The 27207-nt window shown below is 47.8% G+C and overlaps 1 protein-coding gene, 1 long non-coding RNA gene and 2 pseudogenes across 4 annotated transcripts in view; all 4 read left to right on the top strand.

Moving 5' to 3' along the window:
* LOC143270391 (paired immunoglobulin-like type 2 receptor beta) overlaps window positions 1-27207 on the top strand; it is a 107960-nt pseudogene that overhangs the window by 11673 nt on the left and 69080 nt on the right. The gene's annotated exons all lie outside the window — the stretch shown is intronic.
* Window positions 1796-3328, top strand: LOC102921738 (paired immunoglobulin-like type 2 receptor beta). The gene is made up of 3 exons (XM_042268570.2): window positions 1796-2270; window positions 2565-2971; window positions 3158-3328. Exons 1-3 carry the CDS (start codon window positions 2183-2185, stop codon window positions 3326-3328), a joined length of 666 nt encoding a protein of 221 aa, XP_042124504.1. The 5' UTR covers window positions 1796-2182.
* Window positions 11252-12636, top strand: LOC102919579 (uncharacterized). The gene is made up of 3 exons (XR_013047571.1): window positions 11252-11480; window positions 11697-11728; window positions 12540-12636. It is a non-coding gene; the product is annotated as an uncharacterized LOC102919579 (long non-coding RNA).
* On the top strand, window positions 12664-20610 carry LOC102921433 (paired immunoglobulin-like type 2 receptor beta; annotated as a pseudogene). Its single transcript, XR_013047568.1, has 3 exons — window positions 12664-14000; window positions 14317-14699; window positions 20354-20610. The product of XR_013047568.1 is annotated as a paired immunoglobulin-like type 2 receptor beta (transcript).

Raw genomic sequence — 27207 nt, 5'->3', positions numbered from 1 at the left:
CCCCAGAATCCTTTGTTCCAGATCTTCCACATTTCTTACCCTTTTCTCTCCACTTCCAACCTCTCCACCCTTCTCTCCTGCCTCTTCTTTTCCTACTGTACATGGCCTCCTCTGAACCTTCCTCCTCTATCGGGGACTATGGGGGTCCAGTCCCTCGATAGTCCCCTCCCAGGGTCCGGGAAGAATCTACAACCAGCTGATAATTAACCTTTGATGAAAAGAAATGAATCTATGTACACGAAACTCCTTAGTTCATACACTTTGTTATTCTGTGATAGTTCTCTCTCTGCACAGCTTCTATTCTGCTCTCATGTCTAGCTCCTTTCTTGCCTAATTTCTCTCTATGTTTATCTACTGTCCCCTCAAGGTTCTACCTGGATGATTTACACAGAAACAGGAAGAGTTGAGCCTGTTCTTGCCACCACTGTCATGGGAAAACACAGCTGGGTATAAAATCAAAGTCTGAATACTGGCGACACCATCAGGAACTGCAGTCTAAAGAATCACAAAGCCTGTCCTGGGAGGCTGTGTTTACTCAGGATGAATACTGGGTAAACGTGTGGTGGCAGATCAGCTGTGAAAGGTGTCTTTAGTATTTGTGTGTGTCTGTGTGCAAGTGAATGTATGCACTCATATAAGTAGAGACACTCCCCATGGTCACATGTATGTAAAAGCCTGATGTGTGCATACCAAAGCCCCAGGCTGCTTTCCCACACGAAGTGCCTCTCCCTTGTGAAAGCATCATGACTGCAGGGTCCAGTCACTGCTGTTGGGGGTAACAGGGTTGGCACTGCAGGAGACTGATGGCAGCATCCTGGACAGAAATCATCCCACAGCAGGGTCCCTGTGGGGATTCACTGAGTCCAGGACTTGAAACTAGAACAGACCCATGACTTGGGATTAAGGACCCAGCAGGTAGCAGCAGTGAAGAAGAGCTCGAGGGGCAGCTGGGATCATAAGTGAATGTTGCTGCTCTGAGTCTTTGCCCACTTCACCCAAAGAAGGTTCTAGAACAGCCACAGCTAAAGGGAGTCACTCAAGTGCTTTGTGGGAACAGCCTCCTGTGAACCCAGCAGCTGATCTCTAAACTTTGAGGAGAGTTCAGAAGCTGCAAGTAGCAGGCAGAGTGAAGTCTGTGTGGAGTCCAGTCAACCTGCCATGTGGCAGTCATGTGATGTGTGCCAGGGCTTCTCTGATCCTTGGTATCCTCTTCTGAGTTGTGTGGAGGTTGGTGAGATGTAGAAAGTCTCCTTCAGAAACTGGAGCAGCTTTAGAGTCACTGTCTAGGGTAGGGAGATGATCACCCAGGAAGCCCAGGGTAGTTACAGACTCGGCAGCAGTGAGCACGCCAGGGCGAGAGTGTCCACTGGGCCTTGTTTCTGCCGGGTGCTGTGCAGAGTCCCTGAAGGACAAGAAGAGGACAAAGAGCAGATGGTGGTGGGGACACCGAGCTAGGGCTGGGACTGAATGTGTTTCCTCATCACCTCCATCCTCACTGTGTCTGAAGTGAGCAGAAACTGACCACTTCTGTGCCTGAAATTACTAGACAGACAGGCAGACAGACAGACAGCATGATGGGAAACATAATTAAAAATAGATTGGGCTGTTGGTGCACGCCGTTAACCCCAGCACTCGGGAGGCAGAGGCCAGCGGATCTCTGTGAGTTCAAAACCAGCCTGGTCTCCAAAGGAAGTTCCAGGAAAAGGCACAAAGCTATACAGAGAAACCTTGTCTTGAAAAACAAAATTTAAAAAAAAAAAAAAAAAAAAAGGAAAATTGAGGAGGAAAATGGCAGGAGAGGAAGATCTCTAGAGGTGTTGTGAAAACAGTAATTACAGGCCACATAGGAAATGGGTAAGACTGGATAAGACACAAGGTCAAGAAGTAAGAGAGAAGAGCCAGGCATACAAAGGTCAATTCCACATCTTCCAGCTAAAAATATGGGCTGAGCTCAATGTCAGAGCCACCCTGTCAGTGACCACAGGGCAGATCTTCTGCAGCATGGGAAAGAAGAAGCCAGAATCATGAAGAAAGTTGCTGGACACAAGGAGGTGGAGATGGGGAGGTCCTGCCCCACTCTGTCCTCCACATGAGAAGGTCCAGTGCATCTGGGTCATCTTATCATTATTCTCTTGACTCCTGAGCACCCCAGGGTCCCTGCACAGGGCTCCTCTCCTATCTGATGGCTCTGCTGGTCTCACTTCCGGGAGGGAATCAGGCCATGGCTTGGATCCTGCTTCTGCTAATGTCAGCTGCTTGTCTGCAAGCTGGTGAGTGGTGGGGACCTTGTTAGCAGGGACTCTGCCCTAACCACAGGAGGGGCCAGTGGAGCTGGGAAGAGCAGGCTGTCACGTGGACAGGGGTCTGCTGGAGGAGCCAGACAGTGCTCTGTGCCCCAAGAGAGAGCTCATCCTCAGAGTGGGTCCAGTCCAACACAGCCTTGTCTGTCCTGATCTGTTTGGGACAATGGGACACAGGACTGTCCTGTGGATAATGGCTCAGGAAGCTCTGAATTGTCTTTTCCATTCCCTGAAGAGACTTCATATTCTCTCCATTCTTCCCAGGTTACTCAGCAGGATACAACAGAGAAAGACCCTTTGGGGTCAACCAACCAGCACACCTCTCTGGTGTCCAGGGCGGCTCCATCAAGATCCCCTTCTCCTTCTACTTCCCCTGGAAGTTGGCAGAGGAACCACAGATGAAGATTCTCTGGAGATGGAAGAACTTCTTTGGGGAAACTATCTACAACTCCTCTTCGGGTTTCATACATGAGCATTTCAAGAACCGTCTCATCCTGAACTGGACACAGCCTCAGACATCTGGAGTCCTCAGAATCCTGGACTTGAAGGAGAAGGACCAGACAGTGTACTTCTGCCGAGTTAGTCTGTACACGAGTGAAGGCATGGAGAGGTGGCAGTCAATTCCTGGGACCCAAATCACAATCACTCCTGGTGAGCACATCCCAGGTCAGGCCCTGTGGTCATGGTTTCCTTGTACCATAGATGTCATTAGAGATCCTACACTTCTGTTCCTTCCCACAGACTCCTCTCATGTGTTCTGTCCCCTCCCCAGAGCTCTGACAACTCCATCTTCCTCTTCCCCACAACCATCCACAAGCCTTAGCTGCTCTCTCTGAGCTGCCCCTCATTGCCCTCAGATCCACCCCACCCCCAGCCTCAGCTCTTCCCTGATGGCCCAGTCTCCTGCTCCTTTCTCCAAACTGACTACCGCCCTGCCCACCCCACCCTCGTTGACACAAATCCACGTGGATCTGGCCTCTCCAGGACGGAGCAGCCTTCACCTGGTCCTGTGTCAGGGTCTCCGTTAGATCTAGACTTTACACCGTATCTCATGCCTTCTACAGTAGGTGCCTTCTGGTCCCGGGTACCCCTCCTCCTCTGGGTCCCTCCACTTCACCAGTCTCTAGACACATCCCTCACCTCTCCCTGCCCCAGTTTCTTTTTTCCCCTCCCTCAATTCCCTCTTCCCCTCCTCCCTCCCCGTCCCCCATCTTCCCACACAGACCCTCATGTTCTCACCATGATCAGGTTCTCTGGTCACTTCTCCTCCTCCATGGCAGCTGTAACTGCAGCTTCCACACAGAGTGCACACAGGCCCAGCCTAGTCCCTGTGTGGACATTACCCCAGCCACCTGTCACACTGCTGGGCACTCTCATGGTCATTATACAGAGAGAGACATGGAGACATGAAGAATGCAAGCCCTGCCCAAGGTCATGCTGGTGAGGAACAGGCCCCGTAAGGGACCCTTTACCTCCAAACATCTCTCAACCAGTAGACACGTGGCCTCTGCTTGAGTTCACACTATTGCTCCCCTGCCTTCTGTCTTTATTTTGTGGAGTGTGTACATATGGTGTAAACATGTGTGTGTGTGTGTGTGTGTGTGTGTGTGTGTGTGTGTGTGTGTGTGTGTGTGTGTTTGCATGAGTTCACTTGTATGTGGGGGGTGTATTTCATTTTTGTGCTTGGGAAGGCCACAGTGGATGGTCATTGGGATTCCTACTTTAGTAAGACCCACCTCATTCCCTTAAGGCAGGGTCTCTCACTGAACCTGGAGCTCACTGTTTGAGGCTGGGCTGATGGGCTGTGAAGCCCCATTGATCCTCTTGTCTCCATCTCCCACAGTGTTGGGGTTACAGGTGCTCACATGGTCTGTCTTACAAATAAGGTGAATGACATCTGAGGAAGGAACACCCAAGGTTAACATCTGACACACACACAAACACACACACACAGGTACACAAACACATACACACATTCATGTACCACTGCTGAAAATAAATTATAAAATTAATAATCAAATAATAATCAATTATCATTAATTATATCACCAAATTCTCAGCAGTGCAGGTGATAAGTGGGTTTGTCCCTTCCAGGTTAGACCCACCAGCCTCCCCTGGCAAACCAGTCCTCATCTTAACCCTGTGCTGGTTCAGGATAAACTCCACAGCCAGAACTGGCCAGACACCTTACCTCTGCATTTCCTGTGTCTCCTACACCTTTTCCTAAATGGCTCCTGTTCTTCCAGCCTCCTCCCTCTTCCTCCTTTCCTAATGTCTCCAGCTTTGGTGATAATCTATTAGGTGCTTGTAGAACAATCAATTTAAGGCAGCCACGCCTTCCTCTGCTTCAGGAAGACACACCATGTTTTTTTGTTGTTCCCAAGGCCACATGCACACTAGACAAGGGCTCTGTCATTGACTTACACCTCACCTCCACTGTGAGTTCTTCATCAGTATTTTTTATCAGCATTTTAAAAATTAATTCATTAACTGAATATTCTTGCCTATTGTTTTTAAAATAATTAAATTAACGATAAAAAGACATCTTTCTTTTTTTTTCCATTTCTTTAAGACAGAGTCCCATGTGTCCATGCTAGTCTCAAATTGCTATATTACCGAAGATGGCCTTGAACTCTTTCCCAAGAGCTGCGACCAAAAGGGAGTTTCACCACTCCTGTGTCCCCTGCTTGAGATGGACTCAGGGCCTCATGCACCCTAGGCAAGCACTCCACCACTGAGCTGCATCCACAGACCTCAAAAGAAATGTTTCAAAAAAAAAAAAAAAAGAAAGAAATGTTTCATCCGAGCAAAATATCCTCATTTAGGGCAAAGATATCGAACCTGGAGAAATATTTGCAACAAGTACTGAAAAGATCCCTGTGGTTGGCTTATTAATTCTCTTTCCATAATTTCATTTTTGTAGCCAAATTCAATAGTACTCTTCTTTGCACGTTTTCTCTTTCATGTCTAAGCAAAGAGACCCCTAGTGATAGATTTCTCTCTGTGTCTCTCTTTCCCTCTCTCTAGCTCTCTGTCTCTCTGTCTCTCTTCTTACGTTTCCTTTGATGGATCTTACTCTGGGCTGAACTCACAAAGTAGCCTAGGACATCTGGCAGTGTGTCCCAGTGACCTGACTATTTTCCCCTTGAAGTACTGGGATTACAAGTGCATGGCAACACACACAGGTCTCTGGGGATGCTGGGAAGAGGAAGTGTTGGATCAGGAGTCCTCAGGCAGATGCAGAGAACACAAGATGAGACTGCCCTACTGAAAAAAGGTACCAAGTTAAACATGGATAAGAATTATGGGTTAATTTAAGCATAAGAGCCAGTTAGTAATAAGCCAGAGCTACCAGCAGATCATTTATATATAATTATATTAATATTATATATATTAATTATATAAGTCTCTGGGTGGTAATTTGGGAAGCAGCTGCCAGGTATTTCGGGGTTGTTGAAGGGAGAGAAACTTCCACTTACACAAACCAAAGACCCAGGCTACTCTTCACAGGAAGTGCCCAAACCCTGTGAGAGCAGGGCATAGTCACTGCTATTGGGGGAATGGAGTTGGCACTGCAGGAGATGGATTGCAGCATCCTGGACAGAAATCATCCCACAGCAGGGCCCCTATGGGGATTCAACAGAGGACTTGAAACTAGAACAGAGCCCATGACTTGGGATGCATGGGCCAGCAGGTGTCCTAGTTCGAGTTTCTATTGCTGTGAAAAACTCCATGACCAAAGAACTTAAGGAGGAAAAGGTTTATTTGGCTTACACTTCCCAATCTCATTCCATGCTGACTTCCTTTGTCTCCTCCCAGGCCCCAGGACCACCTCTCCAAGCCCCACCTCTGCAACTTCTGCACTCACCAGAACTGCACTCACCAGAACTGCACTCACAGCCACAGAAGGGAAGAAGAGAGGGAAGAATCAGACCCTGGGTCTGGGAACCAGAGTTGGGTTGGCAGTGGCTGCTGCTGTACTCCTGGCTGGGGTTTTGGGGTTGACAGTGTTCCTCGGGTGGAGGGGAAGGAAAGGTAAGTGGTCCAAGACTGCACCCCATCGCACTTCCTGAGTGTTTCCAAGAACAGTCTACACCAGAGTCCTTGAAGGGGATTGACGACAGCCCAGATGCCAGGGTCAGGGCATGGCTGAGTCAGGAAAGAGCTTGAGTCCTGGACGTTGTCCTCTAACACACCCACACCATGGTGTGTGCACACTCACATACACAGTGAATAAATATATCTAATACAATTAAAAAATGAAACAATGACAGCCAATGGTGATCCACACCTCAGTAAGTGCACCTGGGAGGTGGAGACAGGAGAATCTTGAGTTCAAGACTAGCCTGGATTATATGAGAATTTATCTCAACCCTCCTCCTTCCACAAAATAGCCAGGAAAGGACTGGTAGTCATGTAGAGGACACTCTGTGGCCCTCCATGAAAGGGAAAACATCTCAGGAACTCTAGAGCAGTGTGGTGCTGGTGGAGGAGGCAGGAGATGACCAGAGGGAACCTGGTAAATCAGGTCCCGAAGTCTCTGATACCAGAGGAAAAATGAAGTGGCCACCACAGCGCCCTGGTGTAATGACATCAGTGCGTGTGAAAAATCTCAGATGGGGATTCAAGAGCGTCACTGAGGCCGGGCAGTGGTGGTGCACGCCTTTAATCCCAGCACTTGGGAGGCAGAGGCAAGCGGATCTCTGTGAGTTCGAGGCCAGCCTGGGCTACCAAGCGAGTTCCAGGAAAGGCGCAAAGCTACACAGAGAAAACCTGTCTCGAAAAAACCAAAAAAAAAAAAAAAAGAGGACCAGAGGACCACTGAGACAGATTACCGGGGAGGAAGGAGTTTACTGAAGGTTATTGATGTGATGAACAGACAGAAATTACATATCAACATGGCAGGGCACTATAAGGAGATTTCAGGCTCCACCAACATGGCAGGGACTCCAAAGTGGGAAGGGTTTTCTTTTTATGTCCTTCTGGGGATAGGGGTGGTTTCACTGCACAAGCTGAACCAGGAAGGAGGCAGGAGAGGGAACAGGATGTGTGGTCACTAATACCGTCATTGACTAAAATCACCCCCAGGTGCGAACTCCTGGACCTGGATGGAAGCAGGTCAGCTGGAGAGAACAGAGTCTGGACAGCGGTGTCTCTGTGAGAGGTGAAGGGTGGTGCTGTGCCCTGAGCAGCAGCTGGATTCTGACATCACAGTCTTAGGGTGCAGAGCACAGACTGGAGGGGACCAGGCTGTGTCACTTTGCCACAGTGGAGCTGCACATGGGGATGAATGGCCAGAACCAGGAAAATGTCCAGGCAAAAGCTTTCAGACTTTGTGATTAGCCTGGTGTGGTAGTGCATGTCTGTAACTCCAGTGTGTGGAAGGGGCAGGCAGGAGGATCAGTAGTTCAAAGTCATCCTTGGGTGTGGAAGACCTCAAACAAACACTCAGTGATTAGATGGATGGCACGGGGACCAGGGAACAAGAACAAGTCTAAGTGTGTTGAAAAATACTTTGATGAAACCAACAAGCCCATTTAGCGAATGAATAAAGAAGTCTGTTTGAGAGTGTGTAATGGCGGTTACTTTTCCACTGTGGTGATAAAACATCATAATCAAAAGTAACTTGAGGAAGGAAGAATTGGATTTGACTTGTGGTCCAGAAGGAAGGTTAATAGTGGTGGGGCAGCTGAAGCAGGACACTGAGAAGTCACACCTTCAACACATGCAGAGAACCAGGGAGAAAGCTGGAAGTGAGGCGGGGCAATAAGTTGTCAAAATGCAACCCACGTGACACACACCTCTTCCTGAAGGCTGTACCTCCTAAACAGTCCATAACCTCCATAATATGAACAAGATTTCGAATAGGTGAGCCTGTGGTGAAGATTTTTAACTCAAACCTGCACAGGGGTGGGCTGACCCGCTGATTTGGGTTACAGTTGAAGTGCCTGTATGGATCTAACAGAGCTGTCCAAGAAAACAAAGAACAACAAAGAAAGGTGTGCTTATAAATCAGAAGAGGAAACACAGAGAGATGGGTCAGGAGTTAGAACACTTGCTGCTCTGGCAGAGAACCTGAGTTCTGCTCCAGCATCCACATCAGGCAGTTTAAAACCTCCTGTAACTCTGGCTACAGGCCTGCCTGAAGCCCTCTCCTGAATTCTACAGGCACCTACTCTCATGTGCACATAAACTTAAAATTATAAAAACAAAACAATTTGTTTTAAAACCTACAATAGCTAAATAAATAAATGAATAATAGATTTTTCTAAAGAACACAGTAGCCCTCAGAGGGTAAAAGGTGTCAGTGTCCAAGCCTGGGAGCCACAAGGTGGAGGTAACTGATGGCCGCAAGTTGCCCTCTGACCTCCATACAAACTGTGCCACACCAACTACCATATAATCAATAAGTGGCAAAAAAAAAAAACCTATGGTCATGAAAACAGCATAGTATAGACCAAGACAAAAAGACCAATAGAGTGAAATATAATCCAGAAAAAGAGGCGGTCTCTATGGGCACAAAAAGGAAGGCTGGTGAATGCAGAGTAGATGAGGCAGGTGTGGAGTGAGGGAACTTCAAGGTTGGTGAAGGAAGCAGAGGAGACAGGGGTGGATATGGACCTAGCAGAGATCTGGGGAGGTTGCTGTGTAGGACACAGCCCAGCAGAGGGAGCTCAGGCTCCTCTCTGACTGCCTGGGGCAGGTTCTCTGCTCCCCTGTCCTCTGAAGGTGGTCTGAACACAGAGGACAGCTGAGAGGGATGGTGGAGGGTCATTACTGATGTCACACTGACACTGTTTCTTCCCCACAGGACAGAGGACTAAAGCCGAAACCCCAGCCAGGTGAGCGCCATCCGGGTCCTCTGCAAGAGCAGCCAGCGCTCTTAACCACTGAGCCATCTCTCCAGCCACTTCAAATATCATAAAAAAAAAAAATGGGAGAACCACACCCCGGGGTCTTCACTAACCACTGACTCATCCTGTCTGCTCTCTTCTTGTCCTCTATGACCTCAGGATCCTCAGGCACCAGATTCTCAGTGACAAGGAGTGGAGAGGGTCTCAGGAGTCTCCTTCCCAGAACAACACCCACTTTAGACCTCAGTCTTCCTCCCTCTCTCCTTCCATTTCCTGGGCTGCCCTCTCTCTGTCTCTGTTTCCTCTCAGCCTTGAACATATGCCTGGATTCAACAGTTCTCCCATCCTTCCCTTTCTTCTCTCTGTCTTTCTCAATGGTCAGTGAGCCCCGCTGTCCCAGAATCCTTTGTTCCAGATCTTCCACATCTCTTGCCCTTTTCTCTTCACCTCCCAACCTCTCCACCCTTCTCTCCTGCCTCTTCTTTTCCTACTATACATGGCCTGCTCTGACCCTTCCTTCTCCAACACTTTTTCTCTGAGAAAAAGTCTCAATGAGCCCAGGCTGGCCTCAAACCAACTATGAAGCCAAGATGACATTGAACTTCTGATCTTTTGTCTCCATCTCCCACCTATTGGGAGGAAAGGCATCGAACCACACTCGGGTTATGAGGTGCTGGAATGGAATCCAGGGCCTTTTGCAGATAACTCAAGCATCCACTAGCCACACTGCATCCCAGTTTCCTCCATCTCGCCTCTCCCTGTGGCTTTCTTTGGCCAGATGCCCTTCCTCCAGTCCCATCCCAGGTCCTTTCTTACAGAAACCAGCCTGAGCTCCTACCAGGAGATCTGAAACTTTCTTGTCTTCTAGTTTTCCAGGTGTTGAGAGAGAATAGACTTGGTTCTTCCTATTTCTAGTCTCTGTTCCTGCCCAGGATAAGCTGATTCCTAGAATGACTCCCTTCAGCTAGTGCTGAGAGACCTCGGCCAGGCCACCTTCCCAATGGCCTCTCATTCTCTTCCAGAGAAGATCTATTCTGAGAATGGAACTCGGTCATGCTCATCTAGAGTCACTGAGGATGGCAGAGACCACTCAGAGGGGACCAGCTCCTGGTGTGTGTGTGTGTGTGTGTGTGTGTGTGTGTGTGTGTGTGTGTGTGTGTTTGTGTGTGTGTCTTTGGGTATCTGTGTGAGTGTGTTCTCTGGTGCCAATCACTCTTTTAAATAATTATTTTTATTACATTTTGTTTGTGTATATGTGCATACATGTGTATGTGTATGACTGGATATGGCACACATGTGGAGGTCACAGGACAACTTCTGAGAACTTTCTCTTTCCTTCCACCTTGTGAATCCTTGGGATATTTCTCAGGTTGTCAGTCTTGATGGTCTGGCCTGACCACTAAGTCATTTCTCCAGATCCCACTTGGGCCTTGGGTTGTTGTTGTTGTTATTGTTTGGGTTTGTTTGTTTTGGTTTGGTTCAGACAGGGTCTGGCTCTGATCTGGAACTCACAGTTGGACCAGGTTGGTTGGCCATTGAACACCAGGAGTCCTCTGTGTGCACCTCCTGAGCACTGAGATTATAAGCATGCACCACCATGCCCAGTTCTGTGTGTGTCATTACTGTTCCTGTGTGTGTGTGCATGTGCAGGTGCACATCCACGTGTGTCCATGTGTGTAAAAGCCAGAGATCAATGGAGTGATTCTCAGTTACTCTCCATTCTGTTTTGTGTCCTGCATGTTTTTGTGTGTGTGTGTGTGTGTGTGTGTGTGTGTGTGTGTGTGTGTGTGTGCACCTGTGCATGTGTGTGGAATCCAGAGTCTATGTGGTGACTCCCCTCAGGCAAGGTCTCAACTAACCTAAGTTCATCAGTTGGGACAGGCTACCCAGACAATGAGCTTCAGGGATCCTCCTGTCTCTCCAGGCACATCTTGTTCAGTGTTTGTCACATAGGTCCTTGAGGTTCTAAATCTGGGTCTTCCTGTTTGTTAAACTGGCACTTTGCCAGCTGAACCGTCTCTCCAGCCCTCCACTCTATCTTTTGAGACAGGGTCTGTCCCTGAATCTAGAGCTCTTCTGTTGGTCCAGGCCAGTGAACTCCAGGGATGTATCTGACTGTCTCTGCTTCTCCAGCATCCAGCATCCTGTGGGTCCTGGGTCTGCAATCAGGACTTCCTGTTTATGTGACACTTAACTTACCTAACTGAGCCATCTCTGCAGCCCAGCACCTGATGTCTTAACCCTTTCCTGTCCAGATTCTGATATGTTGTCCATTTGTTCCTGTGCAGGGACCTCACTGAAAACACTGACAATGTTGAACCTGAAGGTAAATTCTGCCAGCTTCCTGTTTCCCCACCTGACTCTGCCTTCTTCTCCCAAGACCCCACACTTACATGAGCACCCCTCTGTATTTTCTCCCTTCCCTCCTTCACCCTGTCTCTCCCATGTAACCAAGGTCCTCACCTCACTGTTGGAACTCCCAGTCATCTGTCTCCCTTCCTGTCACAGTTTGACCTCAGCACTCTATGTTCCTTTTCTCTAGGACAATATATGGACCCCAAAGAGAACCCCAAGGTAAGCCACTCAGACTCAGGCCTGAGGGAAGTTAGAAGGATGTTGAAGAAGGAGGCAGAAGGGTGGAGGCTGCAGGATGGGCAGGACACTCAGGCTGCAGCTGCTGCAGGTGTGGCAGGACACTCAGGCTGCAGCTGCTGCAGGTGTGGGCAGGACACTCAGCTTCAGCTGCTGCAGGTGTGACAGGACACCCAGGTTGCAGCTGCTGCAGGTGGGGCAGGACACTCAGGCAGCAGCTGCTGCAGGTGGGGCAGGACACTCAGGCAGCAGCTGCTGCAAGTGTGGGCAGGACACTCAGGCTGCAGCTGCTGCAGGTGTGGGCAGGACACTCAGGCTGCAGCTGCTGCAGGTGTGGGCAGGACACTCAGGCTGCAGATGCTGCAGGTGTGGCAGGACACTCATGCTGCAGCTGCTGCAGGTGTGACAGGACACTCAGGCTGCAGCTGCTGCAGGTGTGGGCAGGACACTCAGCTTCAGCTGCTGCAGGTGTGACAGGACACCCAGGTTGCAGCTGCTGCAGGTGGGGCAGGACACTCAGGCAGCAGCTGCTGCAAGTGTGGGCAGGACACTCAGGCTGCAGCTGCTGCAGGTGTGGGCAGGACACTCAGGCTGCAGCTGCTGCAGGTGTGGGCAGGACACTCAGGCTGCAGCTGCTGCAGGTGTGGCAGGACACTCATGCTGCAGCTGCTGCAGGTGTGACAGGACACTCAGGCTGCAGCTGCTGCAGGTGTGGGCAGGACACTCAGGCTGCAGCTGCTGCTTTATGGTGGCCACAGATGCACTGCTGCCATCCAACCTCTTGTCCCCACAGGATAACAACATCGTGTACGCCTCCATTGCCCGCTCAAGCCCAGCTTCCCCAGGAACACCACCCTGCCAGCCCGTCCATGAAGACCCCCAGGAAGAGACTGTGTACTCCATCGTAAAGACCAAATGAGTGGGTCTGGGTGACGATCTCAAAGTCACCTGTGCTTCTAGTAGGAAGACTCCCAGCTTCCACTGATACCCACAGCCAGAGACAAAATCTCATGGGTCACTGATACCCATGGCCAGAGACAGAAATCCACGTGTCAGGGCGTTTGAGCTCAGAGAAAAATAGAAATTCCAGTTCCTTTTTCTAACTTCCTAGACCTTTCTCACAAATAAAACAATCTAAAGAATTTGCCTAAATGAATCTAACTAAGAGTAACTAATGTGACTTTTTACTTCTGGCCCTCTAAGATCTCCTCCTCTAACATTTTTTTTCTAACTCCTCAAGTCAGGGGATGCTTCTAATGCTGGCAGCCAGTCTACAAGATGTACACCCACATCTGGGAGGGTAATAACCAGCACACTCTGTGATTAGTTCCCATGGACCACCACACTGGACATCAGCAACAACCCTAGATAGATGGTGTGAGACAGGGAACTAAACACCAGATGGTCACAATGCTTTCCTAAGGCCATGTCGCTCCCAGGACATCGGGGAGCCAGGACTCACAGACATGCTTTTCTGAAGGTTCCCCAGGCCTGGGTCCTGCTGTTGTCCCCATCCTCCTACACCCTTCAGAGAATGCAGGGTGCCACAGGGACATGAAAGTTAGTACAGAAGAGGACAAAGAGCAGATGGTGGTGGGGACACTGAGCTAGGGCTGGGACTGAATGTGTTTCCTCATCACCTCCATCCTCGCTGTGTCTAAAGTGAGCAGAAACTGACCACTTCTGTGCCTGAAGTTATTAGACAGACAGACAGACAGACAGACAGACAACCAGTATGGTGGGATACATAATAAGAAACAGATGAGGAGGGGGAGGGCAGGAGTGGAGGAAATGTGGAGGTGAGGAAACAGTGATTACAGGCCACATGGGAAATGGACAAGACTGGACAAGACAGGAGGTCAAGGTGGAAGAGAGGAGAGCCCGGCCTGGTGAGGTCAGTTCCGTATCTTTCTGGCAACAATGGGATCTGGGCTCAAGGGCCCGGCCATCCTGTCAGTGACCACAGGGCGGATCTTCTGCAGCATGGGAAAGAAGAAGCCAGAATGATGAAGGAAGTTGCTGGTCATAAGGAGGTGGAGATGGGGAGGTCCTGCCCCACTCATGTCCCCCACATGAGAAGCCTCTGTGTATGTGGGTCATTTTACCCCGATTCTTCCTGACTCCTGAGCACCCCAGGGTCCCTGCACAGGGCTCCTCTCCTTCCTGATGGCTCTGCTGGTCTCACTTCCTGGAGGAAATCAGGCCATGGCTTGGATCCTGCTTCTGCTGATGTCAGCTGCATGTCTGCAAGCTGGTGAGTGGTGGGGACCTTGTTAGCAGGGACTCTGCCCTAACCACAGGAGGGGCCAGTGGCGCTGGGAAGAGCAGGCTGTCATGTGGACAGGGGTCTGCTGGAGGAGCCAGCCAGTGCTCTGTGCCCCAAGAGAGCTCATCCTCAGAGTGAGTCCAGCCCAACGCTTCCTTGTCTGTCCTGTCCTGAATGGGACAGTGGGACACAGGGACAGTCCTGCCTTGTGTCCCACAGCTTCCTAAGGATGATGGCTCAGGAAGCTCTGAGTTGTCCTTTCCATCCCCTCCAGTGGCTTCAGAATCTCCCTCATCCTTCCCAGGTTACTCAGCAGAATCCAACAGAGAAAGACCCTTTGGGGGTTCCAACCAGCCCACCTCTCTGGTGTCCAGGGCGGCTCCATCAAGATCCCCTTCTCCTTCTACTTCCCCTGGGAGTTGGCACATGATCCACACATGAGGATTCACTGGAGATGGAAGAACTTCCATGGGGAATATATGTACAACTCTTCTTTGGGTTTTATACATGAGCATTTCAAGAACCGGCTCATTCTGAACTGGACACAGCCTCAGACATCCGGAATCCTTAGAATCCTGAACTTGAAGAAGGACCAGACAGTGTACTTCTGCCGAGTTTCTCTGAACACAAGAAAACATGAAGAGAGGTGGCAGCCATATCATGGAACCCAACTCACCATCACTCCTGGTGAGCACATCCCAGGTCAGGATTTGGTGACCCTGACTTCCTTGTACCACAGATGTCATTAGAGATCCTACATTTCTGTTCCTTCCCACAGATTCCTCTCATGTGTTCTGTCCCCTCCCCAGAGCTCTGACAACTCCACCTTCCTCTTCCCCACAACCATCCACAAGCCTTAGCTGCTCTCTCTGAGCTGCCCCTCATTGCCCTCAGATCCACCCCACCCCCAGCCTCAGCTCTTCCCAGATGGCCCAGTCTCCTGCTCCTTTCTCCAAACTGACTACCGCCCTGCCCACCCCACCCTCGTTGACACAAATCCACGTGGATCTGGCCTCTCCAGGACGGAGCAGCCTTCACCTGGTCCTGTGTCAGGGTCTCCGATAGATCTAGACTTTACACCATATCTTGTGCCTTCCACAGTAGGTGCCTTCTGGTCCTGTGTACCCCTCCTCCTCTGGGTCCCCACACTTCACCAGTCTCTAGACACATCCCTCAACTCTCCCTGACCCAGTTTCTTTTTTCCATCTCTCATTTCCCTCTTCCCCTCCTTCCTCCCCATCCCCCACCTTCCTACACAGACCCTCATGTTTGCACCATGATCAGGTTCTCTGGTCACTTCTCCTCCTCCATGGCAGCTGTAACTGCAGCTTCCACACAGAGTGCACACAGGCCCAGCCTAGTCACTGTGTGGGCATTACCCCAGCCACCTGTCACACTGCTGGGCACTCTCATGGTCATTATACAGAGAGACACAGAGACCAGCAGATTTCAACAGCTGCTCAAGATCATTCTGGTGAGGAACAGACCCTGAAAGGGACCCTTTACCTCCAAGTGTCTCTCAACCAGCAGACACATGGCCTCTGCTCGAGTTCACACTATTGTTTATTTGCCTGCCTTCTGTCTTGATTTTGTACAGTGTGTATATATGGTATAAGCATGCATGCTTGTGTGTGTGTGTGTGTGTGTGTGTGTGTGTGTGTGTGTGTGTACATATACCCCATTTTTGTTCTTGGGAAGGCTACGTATGAACATTAGTGATCCTCCTCTAGTAAGATCCACCTCATTCCCTAGAGCAGGGTCTCTCACTGAACCTAGAGATCACTGTTTTGGGCTAGGCTGATGAGCTGTGAAACCCCATTGATCCTCTTGTCTCATTCTCCCACAGTGTTGCATTTACAAGTGCTCACGTGGTCTATTTTACAAATAAGAAGTATGACATCTGAGGAAGGAACATCCAAGTTTAATTTTGGGTCCTCACACACAGACAGAAACAAAGACACACACACACACACACACACACACACACACACACACACACACACTCAGGTACCAATATGTGCATGCAAAAATTTAATAAAAAATAAATTTTTAGAAAATAAAATATTAAGTGAATAGTTAAATAATTTACATCCCCAATTACAGCGATGCCTGTGATAAGTTGGTTTGTCCCTTCTAGGTTAGACCCACCCGCCTCCCCTCTGCTGGTTCAGGATAAACTCCACACCCAGAACTGACAGGCACCTTACATCTGCATTTCCTGTGTCTCCTACAAGTTTCTCCTACATGTTTCCATAAATAGCTTCTCTTCTTCCAGCCTCCTCCCTCTTCCTCCTTTCCTAATTTCTCCTGACCTTTGCAATAGTCTATTAGGTGCTTCGCAGTCAATCAGTCTAAGGCAGCCATACCTTTCTCTGCTTCAGGCAGACACACCATGCTTTTCTTCTTTTAGCAGGACTTCAGATGGTCCCCAAGGCCATATGCACACTAGATAAGGGCTCTGCCATTGAGTTACACCTCACTTCTACTGTGAGTTCTACCATTAGTACTTTTAAAATTAGTTCACTAACTGAATATTCCTGACCATTGTTTTTAAAATATTAAAATTAATGATAAAAAGACATTTTTAATTTCTTTCCATTTTTTAAAAGACAAAAATCTCATGTAGTCCATGCTGGCCTCAAACTTGTTATATAGCTGACGATGACCTTGAACTTCTGACTCTTCTGCCTCCACTTGCCAAGTGCTGGGATAACAAGGGTGTGTGACCACTCCTGTGTTTACTGCTTGAGATGGACTCAGGGCCTCGTGCACCCTAGGCAAGCACTCCACCAATGAGCTGCATCCACAGCCCTCAAAAGAAATGTTTTATCCATGCAAAATATCCTCTTTTAGTACAAAGATATCACACCCAGAGAAATATGTGCAACAAGTATTGAAAAAAACCTGTGATTAGCTTATTAATTCTCTTTCCACAATTTCATTTTTGTAGCCAATTCAATATTACTCTCCTTTGCAATTTTCTCTTTGGTGTCTAAGCAAAAAGACTTCGGGTGATCTCTCTCTCTCTCTGTCTCTCTCTGTCTCTCTCTCTCTCTGTCTGTCTCTCTCTCTCTGTCTCTCTCTGTCTCTCTCTGTCTCTCTCTGTCTCTGTCTCTCTCTCTCTCTCTCTGGAAGTCTTTCTCTGGGCTGAACTCACCAATGGTCTAGGCCAGCTGGCAGTGAGCCCCAGGGCTCTGCCTATCTCCCCCTGAAGTGCTGGATTACAAGTGCATGGCAACACACACAGGTCCCTGGGGATGCGACTCAGATCTCTGTGCCTCAAAGATGACCTAGTTTGAGTTTCTATTGATGTGAAACACACCATGAAAAAAAAAGACTTGTGGAGGAAAATGATTATTTGGCTTACACATCCCAATCACTTTCCATCATCAAGGGGAGTCAGGCAGGAATTCCAGTCAGGAACCTGGAAGCAGGAACTGAAGCAGAAGCCATGGAGGGGTGCTGCTCACTGGCTTGCTTTCCATGGCTTGCTCAGCCTGCTTGGATTATAGCATCCAGGACCTCTGCCCTGACATGGTACCACCCACAGTGCGCTGGGCCTCCCAAACCAATCACTAATCAGGAAAATGTCCTACAGACTTGCCTACGGGCAATGATGGAGGCATTTTCTCAGTTGAGGTTCCTCTTCCCAGATAACTATAGCTTGTGACAAATTAACAAAATAACTAATTAGGACACAAGGCAAGTACTTGAGGACTGAGGCATCTCCTCGGTTGCTGACCTGCCTTTTCTCCCTCAGGACACACTTTCTTAGTGTCTGCCTTTATCCTTGTCAATGGCTGTTTTCATCTGTGTTATTATTCTACCACTGTACTTCCAACACCTTTGTTTTTTCCTTTGTTTTTTTGGACATTCTGGGAGAGAAGGTAATATATATGTATACATCAATGTGTGTGGCCTATGTGTGCATGCGTGCACACACACACACACACACACACACACACACACACACAAGCACACACACAGATTTGACTACACTCCCTGCTAAAATAAGGACAACAGAGGAAATTCTATTTAAAAAGGTCTGGTACTGAATAGCAGTGGTTGGCTGCTACACAGAATGAATGTTCTGTAAGCACTGAGCTGTATATTGCAGAGTTCAAATGATATAGCTTATATTACATACATTTATACCAACAAAAATGATTTTTTTGTGACAAGGACTCACTATGTAGCCTTAGCTGGCCTGGAAGTTGTTATGTAGACCAGGCAGGGCTCTAACACACAGAGATCGGCCTGGCTCTGCCTTCCGGGTGCTAGAATTAAAGGCTGGTGCCACCACTGGCCGGTCAAGATGAACTTTCTTTTTTTAATTAATTAATTAATTATTATGTATACAGTGTTATGCCTGCATGTGTGCCAGAAGAGGACACCAGATCTCATTATAGATGGTTGTGATATATGTGGATGCAGGAGTTGAACTCAGTACCTCCTGAAGAGAAGCCAGTGCTCTTAACCATTTGAACCATCTCTCCAGCCCAAGGTGGCCTTTCTTAAAGTGATTTGGTGCATAACTGTAATCCCAGTAGCTGGGAGGTACTGAGATCAGGAATGTCATTAGCTACACAGCAAGGTCAAGACCAGTCTGGGCTACAAGGACTTTAAAAAAATGTTAAGAGTGGTTCAGAGCATTGACTTTGTGATTGTGAGGACCAAAGCCCAAATTCAAACACCAACATAGGAAGCTGGGTGACCCTGCATATGCTGTGACACCAGTTCCAAGGAGGTGGAGGCAGGAGGATTGCTGAGTTTGTTGGCTTTCAGCCTAGCTGATTCTGAAGCCCCCATTTCACAGAGACCCTGCCTCTGAGGAACAGGTGGAGAATGTTGCAAGAGGAACCAGAAGCCTTTCTGGCCTGCACATGAATAATTAGGCACACGTCTCTATCGTGTGTGTGTGTGTGTGTGTGTGTGTGTGTGTGTGTGTGTGTGTCTGTGTCTGTGTGTATGTCTGTCTGTCTATCTGTCTGTGTACACAGGCTCATCTGCTTGTGTGTGTAGGTTCCTGTATGTACACTCACAGATATATACTACACACATACATAAAATAAATGGAAAAACATTTTAAGTAGTGTTCAATGATTTAAATGTTTCACGCATTTATACAATGAATTTTGATCATATCTACATCAAAATCGAGCAGTATCTTCAGCAATCCGTTCTTACCATCTAGCTATGGGGGGCATCCAAGAGCAATGACAGTAGTCTATATTGTACAAGGGGTCTCTGGACCTCGCTGACCCATAGAGAGGCAAGCCGTGCCCGGTCCTGAGATTTTCATTCAATAACTCTAATCTTTAGAGCAGCATTGTCCACACTTGCCGGCTACTTCTGTTCTAACAAGAACTTTATTAGAAAATGACTGTTTAGCCGGGCAGCAGTGGTGCACACCTTTAATCCCAGCACTCGGGAGGCAGAGGCAGGTGGAGCTCTGTGAGTTCGAGGCCAGCCTGGGCTAAAAAGTGAGTTCTAGGACAGGCTCCAAAGCTACACAGAGAAACCCTGTCTCGAAAAAACAAAACAAAACAAAACACAAAACAAAAGAAAAGACAATGACTGTTTTTTGATCTGTGTGACTTAGAGATTGCTCTTTGTAAGAGATGACATGAGGGTCTGAGGACATTTCTACCAGAAAATAGAGAGTTGTCCTTGCTCACCGGATTCTCAGCCTCAGCAAATGTTCCCTTCTCCCTGTGTGAGCTTCTAAGAGCTGTTCCTCATCCCGCACCCACCAAAGGAGACAAGATGCCCATGTGTGCCCCCATATTCAAGAAGGAACCATTTGTTCTTTGAGTGCAGGATCAGAGCCTGGTCCCCGGCATATCTAACAAGCCAGGCTTGGCCATCTGTCCCCAATGGGACAGTTAAAGAGACGGTCTCAGGAAAAGCAGAGGGAAGAGGTTTACACAGCATGGCCATACTGGAAGATCAGTGACAACTCCATAGTTGGGGTTTTGACAGGTCCTGACATGAGGTTTAGGCTTAAATAGAAGACAAGACATGTGCAGAGCTGAGCAGTCCCAGGTCTGGTGTGGCCCCGCCCCCAGTAGCCATCCCTGTCTCTGTCCAGTCTCTGCTGCAGGTTGATCTGAGGAGTTCTCAGGACTGTGGGAACTCTCTTTCTGGGAGGCCAGTTCTTCCTCTGGCTGTCTCCAGACCTCAGCCTTTTCCTTCTCCCAGCATGAGACTCCCTGGGTGACCCCAGTTCCCTGGAGTCCATTGCTTCAGTAGTCTGAGGGGCAAGGGGTGCAGCAGAGGCATCCTCAGAGCATCATTCCTGTCAGGGAAGTTCCATGCTGACCTCCTTTGTCTCCTCCCAGCCCCCAGGACCACCTCTCCAAGCCCCACCTCTGCAACTTCTGCACTCACCAGAACTGCACTCACCAGAACTGCACTCACAGCCACAGAAGGGAAGAAGAGCAGGAAGAATCAGACCCTGGGTCTGGGAACCAGAGTTGGATTGGCAGTGGCTGCTGCTGTACTCCTGGCTGGGGTTGTGGGGTTGACAGTGTTCCTCAGGTGGAGGAGAAGGAAAGGTAAGTGGTCCAAGACTGCACCCCATCGCACTTCCTGAGTGTTTCCAAGAACAGTCTACACCAGAGTCCTTGAAGGGGATTGACGACAGCCCAGATGCCAGTGTCAGGGCATGGCTGAGTCAGGAAAGAGCTTGAGTCCTGGACGTTGTCCTCTAACACACCCACACCATGGTGTGTGCACACTCACATACACAGTGAATAAATATATCTAATACAATTAAAAAATGAAACAATGACAGCCAATGGTGATCCACACCTCAGTAAGTGCACCTGGGAGGTGGAGACAGGAGAATCTTGAGTTCAAGACTAGCCTGGATTATATGAGAATTTATCTCAACCCTCCTCCTTCCACAAAATAGCCAGGAAAGGACTGGTAGTCATGTAGAGGACACTCTGTGGCCCTCCATGAAAGGGAAAACATCTCAGGAACTCTAGAGCAGTGTGGTGCTGGTGGAGGAGGCAGGAGATGACCAGAGGGAACCTGGTAAATCAGGTCCCGAAGTCTCTGATACCAGAGGAAAAATGAAGTGGCCACCACAGCGCCCTGGTGTAATGACATCAGTGCGTGTGAAAAATCTCAGATGGGGATTCAAGAGCGTCACTGAGGCCGGGCAGTGGTGGTGCACGCCTTTAATCCCAGCACTTGGGAGGCAGAGGCAAGCGGATCTCTGTGAGTTCGAGGCCAGCCTGGGCTACCAAGCGAGTTCCAGGAAAGGCGCAAAGCTACACAGAGACTGTGACTGCAGCCCTGCACTGCTAACCTCACTGGGATTCTACCTGAAGCCGCTTCCTCAAGTGAGGTTCTGCAGGGTTAAGTCTGTGAACGCACAGTCCAGTCATGGCTCAGTTCATCTCTGTTGACTTAGTCACAGGTCATCAGTCCTCCCCTGTGGTTACAGAGGAGAAAGGGGCTGCCCAGGAGAAACCTGGGGAGAGGAAAGCACCAGGGACCAGAAGTTGCCTCAGCAAAGCTGTATTGCTCCACTTCCCAAAGTCTGCCTTGAAACTGGAGGATCCCAAGTAGATGAACATCTGGTTTCTCTAGTAACTGCATGGTGATGGGGGAGCCATCCAAGGGCTGAGTGTTCATTTCTGAAAGAGCTGTGGTGTTGACAGACAGGTCAGAGGAGAGACAGGTGGTTAGAGGAAGTCTCAGAGGAAGAAAAATAACATAGACTGTTAAAGAATAAATAGGGACAGCCATAGGCAGTGAGATGCCTCAGGAGGTCAGGGCACTGGAAATGCTCAGAGCACACATGCCCAAGGAAAGAGCTGAGTCCTGGACATTGTCCTCTAACACACGCAAACCATATTGTGCACACACACACACACACACACACACACACACACACACACACACCGTAAGTAAATTAATATAATACGATTAAAAAATGAAAACAATGACAGCCAGTGGTGATCCACACCTCAGTCAGTGTACCTGGGAGATGGAGGCAGGAGGATCAAGGATTCAAGGCTAGCCTGGACTATATGAGGATTTATCTCAAACCACCCCCCCATCACCCCCACCCCCGCTCTTCCATATAATAGCCAGGAGAGTCCTGGGAGTCATGTAGAGGACACTCTCTGGCCTTCCATGAAAGGAAAACCACCTCAGGAACTCTTGAGCACTGTGGAGCTGGTGGACGAGGCAGGAGATGACCAAAGGGAACCTGGTAAGTCAGGTCCCCAAGCCTCTGATAACAGAGGACAAATGGAGCGGCCATTTCAGACCTATGATGACATCAGTGGGTGGGAAAGGTCTCAGATGGGGATTCAAGAGGGTCACTGACACAGATTACCCAGGAGGAAGATGTTTACTAAAGGTTATCGATGCTATGGACAGACAGGAATGTAGATATCTACATGGCAGGGAACTCTAAGGAGATTTCAGGCTCCACCCACATGGTAGCAGTTCCAAAGTGGGAAGGGTTTTCTTTTTATATCTTTCTGAGGATACGGGTGGTTTCACTGCACAAGCTGAACCAGAAAGGAAAGGGAACAGGATGTGTGGTCACTGATATCGTCATTGACTAAAATCACTGCCCAGGTAGAAACCCTGGACCTGGATGGAAGCAGGTCAGCTGGAGAGAACAGTGTCTGGACAGCAGTGTCTCTGTGAGAGGTGAAGGGCGGTGCTGTGCCCTGAACAGCAGCTGGATTCTGACATCACAGTCTTAGGGTGCAGAGCACAGACTGGAGGGGACCAGGCTGTGTCACTTTGCCACAGTGGAGCTGCACATGGGGATGAATGGCCAGAACCAGGAAAATGCAGAGGCAAAAGTTTTCAGACTTTGTGATTAGCCTGGTGTGATAGTGCATGTCTGTAACTCCAGTGTGTGCAAGGGGCAGGCAGGAGGATCAGTAGTTCAAAGTCATCCTTGGGTGTGGGAGACTTCAAACAAACACTCAGTGATTAGATGGATGACATGGGGATCAGGAAACAGGAACAAGTCTAAGTGTGTTGAAAAATACTCTGGTGAACCCACAAAGCCATATAGGGACTGAAAGAGGAAGTTTATTTGTGGGTGTGTAATGGCGGTTACTTTTCCACTGTGGTGATGAAACATCATAATCAAAAGTAACTTGTGGAAGGAAGAATTGGATATGGCCTGTGGTCCAGAAGGAAGGTTAATAGTGGTGGGGCAGCTGAAGCAGGACACTGAGAAGTCACATCTGCAACACATGCAGAAAACCAGGGAGAAAGCTGGAAGTAAGTTGCAGTAATATATTCTTAAAATGCACCTCCAGTAACACATAACTTCCAGAAGGCTGCACCTTCTAAATGGTTCATACCCTTCACAATATGACCAAGGGTTCAAATACATGAGCCTGTGCCAATATTTTTCACTCAAACCTGCACATGGGTGGGCTAACCAGTTTAGTTGGAGGAATATTTGAAGTACTTGTGTGGATCTCATAGAGCTGTCCAAAAACAAACAAACAAACAAAATGCATTTTTAAGTCAAAAGAAAAAACATAGAGAGATGGTTCAGGAGTTAAGAGCACTTGCTGCTCTGGCAGAGGACCCCTGTTCAGTTCCCAGCACCCATAGGGAGCAGCTCACAACCTCCTGTAAGTCTAGCTTCAGGCACCCAGGTCTCTCTTCTGGCCTTCTTGGGCATGGGAACAGGATGGCATAAACAATCATGCACACCTATATATACACACACAAATGAAAATAAATCTCTAAAACTATAATTATAATCTAAAAACACTTAGAAAAGGCTAGGTGGCAGTGGCACACATCTTTAATCCTGGCGCATAGAAGGCAGAGCCAGGAGGATCTCTGTGAGTTCGAAGCCAGCCTGGACTACAGAGCAAATTCCAGGACAGGCACCAAAACTACACAGAGAAACCTTGTCTTGAAAAACAAACAAACAAAAAAAAAAAAAACAGGGAAAAAGCCTAAACTAAAGCACCAAATGACTTGTTCTCCAAAACACAATGGGGGACATTGTTGAAAGAAAGAGGAAGCAGGTAAGTAGGAATCATCTCATTCTTAAATTGGAAAAATTAGTTCAGATTAGGATGGAATTCTTAAATTGGAAAAATTAGTCTGTATTAGGATGCTGGAGAGACGGATCATTTGTTAAGAGCACTGGCTGCTCTTGCAGAGGACCAGGGTTTGATTCCAGCACCCAGACAATGGCTCACAATAACCTGTAACTGCTGTTCCAGGGGATCTGATGCCCTCTTCTGACTGCCACAGGGACCAGACACATGTGCGGCAAACAAATAAAAAAGCAGGCAAATAGTCATAAAATAAAAATGAATTAAGGATTTTTTTTAAAAAAAATGATATCTGTACTACAAAAATAATCAGTAAATTTAATATAATTCTTATCTAAAGTACAATTGGAGTTTTGCAAAAATAATTCATCTTCTCAAATTCACATACATTCTAGAGAACAAAATGAGATAAAATAACAACAAAAATGGCCAATAATGGAGCACCCCCGCTGCCTGATCCCAGAGTTTATCAAAGTTGCAAGAGGAGGCTGGAGAGATGGCTCCGCAGTTAAGAACACTGGCTGCTCTGGCAGAGAACCTGAGTTCTGCTCCAGCACCCACATCAGGCAATTTACAACTGCCTATAACTCTGGCCCCAGGCATATCGATCTGAAGCCCTCTCCTGAATCCCACAGGCCTCTGCTCTCATGGCATCTACCCCAAAATAGGTGCAGATGTGGTGGTATTGTGTTCCCCAAAATATTGTGTATTCTAATAAATTTATCTGGGGTCAGAGAACAGACAGCCACTAGATACAAAGGCTAGGAAATGGTGGCACTCACACCTTTAATCCTAGCATTCCAGAGATAGAAATCCCTCTGGATCTCTATGAGTTCAAGGCCACATTGGAAATAGCCAAGCATGGTGACACATGCTTTTAATCCCAGAAAGCCAGCCTTTAATCCCAGGGAGTGGTGGTAGAAAGCAGAAAGATATATAAGGCGTGAGGACCAGAAACTAGAAGATTTGGCTGGTTAAGCATGTGGCTGGTTAAGCATTCAGGCTTTTGAGCAGTAATTCAGCTGAGACCTATTCCAAATGAGGACCCAGAGGCCTCCAGTCTGAGGAAACAAGACCAGCTGAGGATCCAGTGAGGTGAGATAGCTGTGGCTTGTTCTGTCTCTCTGACCTTCCAGTATTCACCCCAATAACTCGCCTCGGGTTTGATTTTTTTTTTTTTTTTTTTTTTTTGGTTTTTCGAGACAGGGTTTCTCTGTGTAGTTTTGCGCCTTTCCTGGAGCTCACTTGGTAGCCCAGGCTGGCCTCGAACTCACAGAGATCCGCCTGGCTCTGCCTCCCGAGTGCTGGGATTAAAGGTGTGTGTCACCACCGCCCGGCAGGGTTTGATTTTATTAATTAGAACTTTTAAGATTCCTGTTACATCTGGCGCCCAACGTTCGTGTTACGGATTCATGAAAAAGCTGTTTGCCTGTGGCCTTGTGAGCCCAAGCTCAGGCCCAAGCTACACTCAGCTGGTGGTGGTGGCGGTGCACGCCGGTAGGATTTGCTGAAGGAGACAGAGGCAGGAGGATCCTGAGTTTGAGCCGGCCTAGGAGGTTTGGGAGAAGCTTTGGCCCAGACTGAGCCACAAACAGTGGTGGGACCATGGAAGCAGTGGCTACTGCTCCACGTTGCCAGCTCCTTCTCATCATGTTGGTGACTGCGGTGATACTGCTACCTGGGATGAAGGGTTTACTGCTGCTGGTTCAGAGAATTGCCAGGACCATTGTGTTACAAGAAAGCATCGGCAAAGGTCAGTTTGGAAAAGTTTGGCAAGACAAATGGTGGGGAGAAATTGTGAAGATTTTCTGTTCTAGGGGAGAATGTTCATGGTTCCGAGAGACAGAAATTTGTCAGACTGTGATTGCTCCAAACCACAGAGGAGGCAAAAAAAAAAAAAAAAAAAAAGCCACAGGAAACCATGACTATGTCTAACAGTGACTTTGAAATCTTCAAAAAGATGACAGGATCCTACAATGATGATTCCACATGGACTATGATAAAGCCATTAAGCCGATTAACACCATGGAAAAATCGACTTTGGACTACAAACTGGTCAGGACAATTTGAGGGGACTAGCTGAGATGATACAGCCTGACAGACTACTCGAACAAGGACTTGAAACAAGCCCTGAACTTTCCTTTTATGCAGAGAATGGACAAATGATACAGGACTTGATGATTAACCCAAAAATTTTCTTTTCAAGATTCCCTAAAGATATATTCACCCCTAGAAAGCAAAAAGAAAAAGAGAATATAGATATGAGATAGATCATTGAATCTACTCTGAGAAAAAAGATAAAGAAATAATAGGATAAATAGGTAGATCACTGAATCTACACTGAAGAAAAAGGGGAAGATATAAAAATGACAAAAGGTAGACTAATGAATCTATTATGAAAAGAAAAGAGAAAGAATATGGATATGATAAGATAAAAAGGGAGATTATGGAATCTACTTTTAAAAAGGAACTACTTGTTTTAAATAAGATAAGTAATGAAAATTTTTTGGTCTGAGTTTATCAGATGTTACTGGACTGGGTATTGTTAATATATATAATGGAGTTTTTTTGTCTGGATCTGTCAAATGTTAATGGACTAGACATTGTTAATGTAATCTTGACTGTATATTGCATATACTTATTGAAGTTTTTCTTGTATTAGTTATAAGCTTTTTTAATTTTAGACAAAAAGAGAGGAAATGTGGTGGTATTGTGTTCCCCAAAATATTGTGTATTCTAATAAATTTATCTGGGGTCAGAGAACAGACAGCCACTAGATACAAAGGCTAGGAAATGGTGGCACTCACACCTTTAATCCTAGCATTCCAGAGATAGAAATCCCTCTGGATCTCTATGAGTTCAAGGCCACATTGGAAATAGCCAAGCATGGTGACACATGCCTTTAATCCCAGAAAGCCAGCCTTTAATCCCAGGGAGTGGTGGTAGAAAGCAGAAAGATATATAAGGCGTGAGGACCAGAAACTAGAAGATTAAGCATGTGGCTGGTTAAGCATTCAGGCTTTTGAGCAGTAATTCAGCTGAGACCTATTCCAAATGAGGACCCAGAGGCCTCCAGTCTGAGGAAACAAGACCAGCTGAGGATCCGGCGAGGTGAGATAGCTGTGGCT

Source organism: Peromyscus maniculatus, chromosome 23 (genome assembly GCF_049852395.1).
Source record: "Peromyscus maniculatus bairdii isolate BWxNUB_F1_BW_parent chromosome 23, HU_Pman_BW_mat_3.1, whole genome shotgun sequence".
Lineage (NCBI taxonomy): Eukaryota > Metazoa > Chordata > Mammalia > Rodentia > Cricetidae > Peromyscus > Peromyscus maniculatus.
Note: the sequence above shows the minus strand (reverse complement) of the source record. Positions and strands in the feature narration are given on the sequence as shown.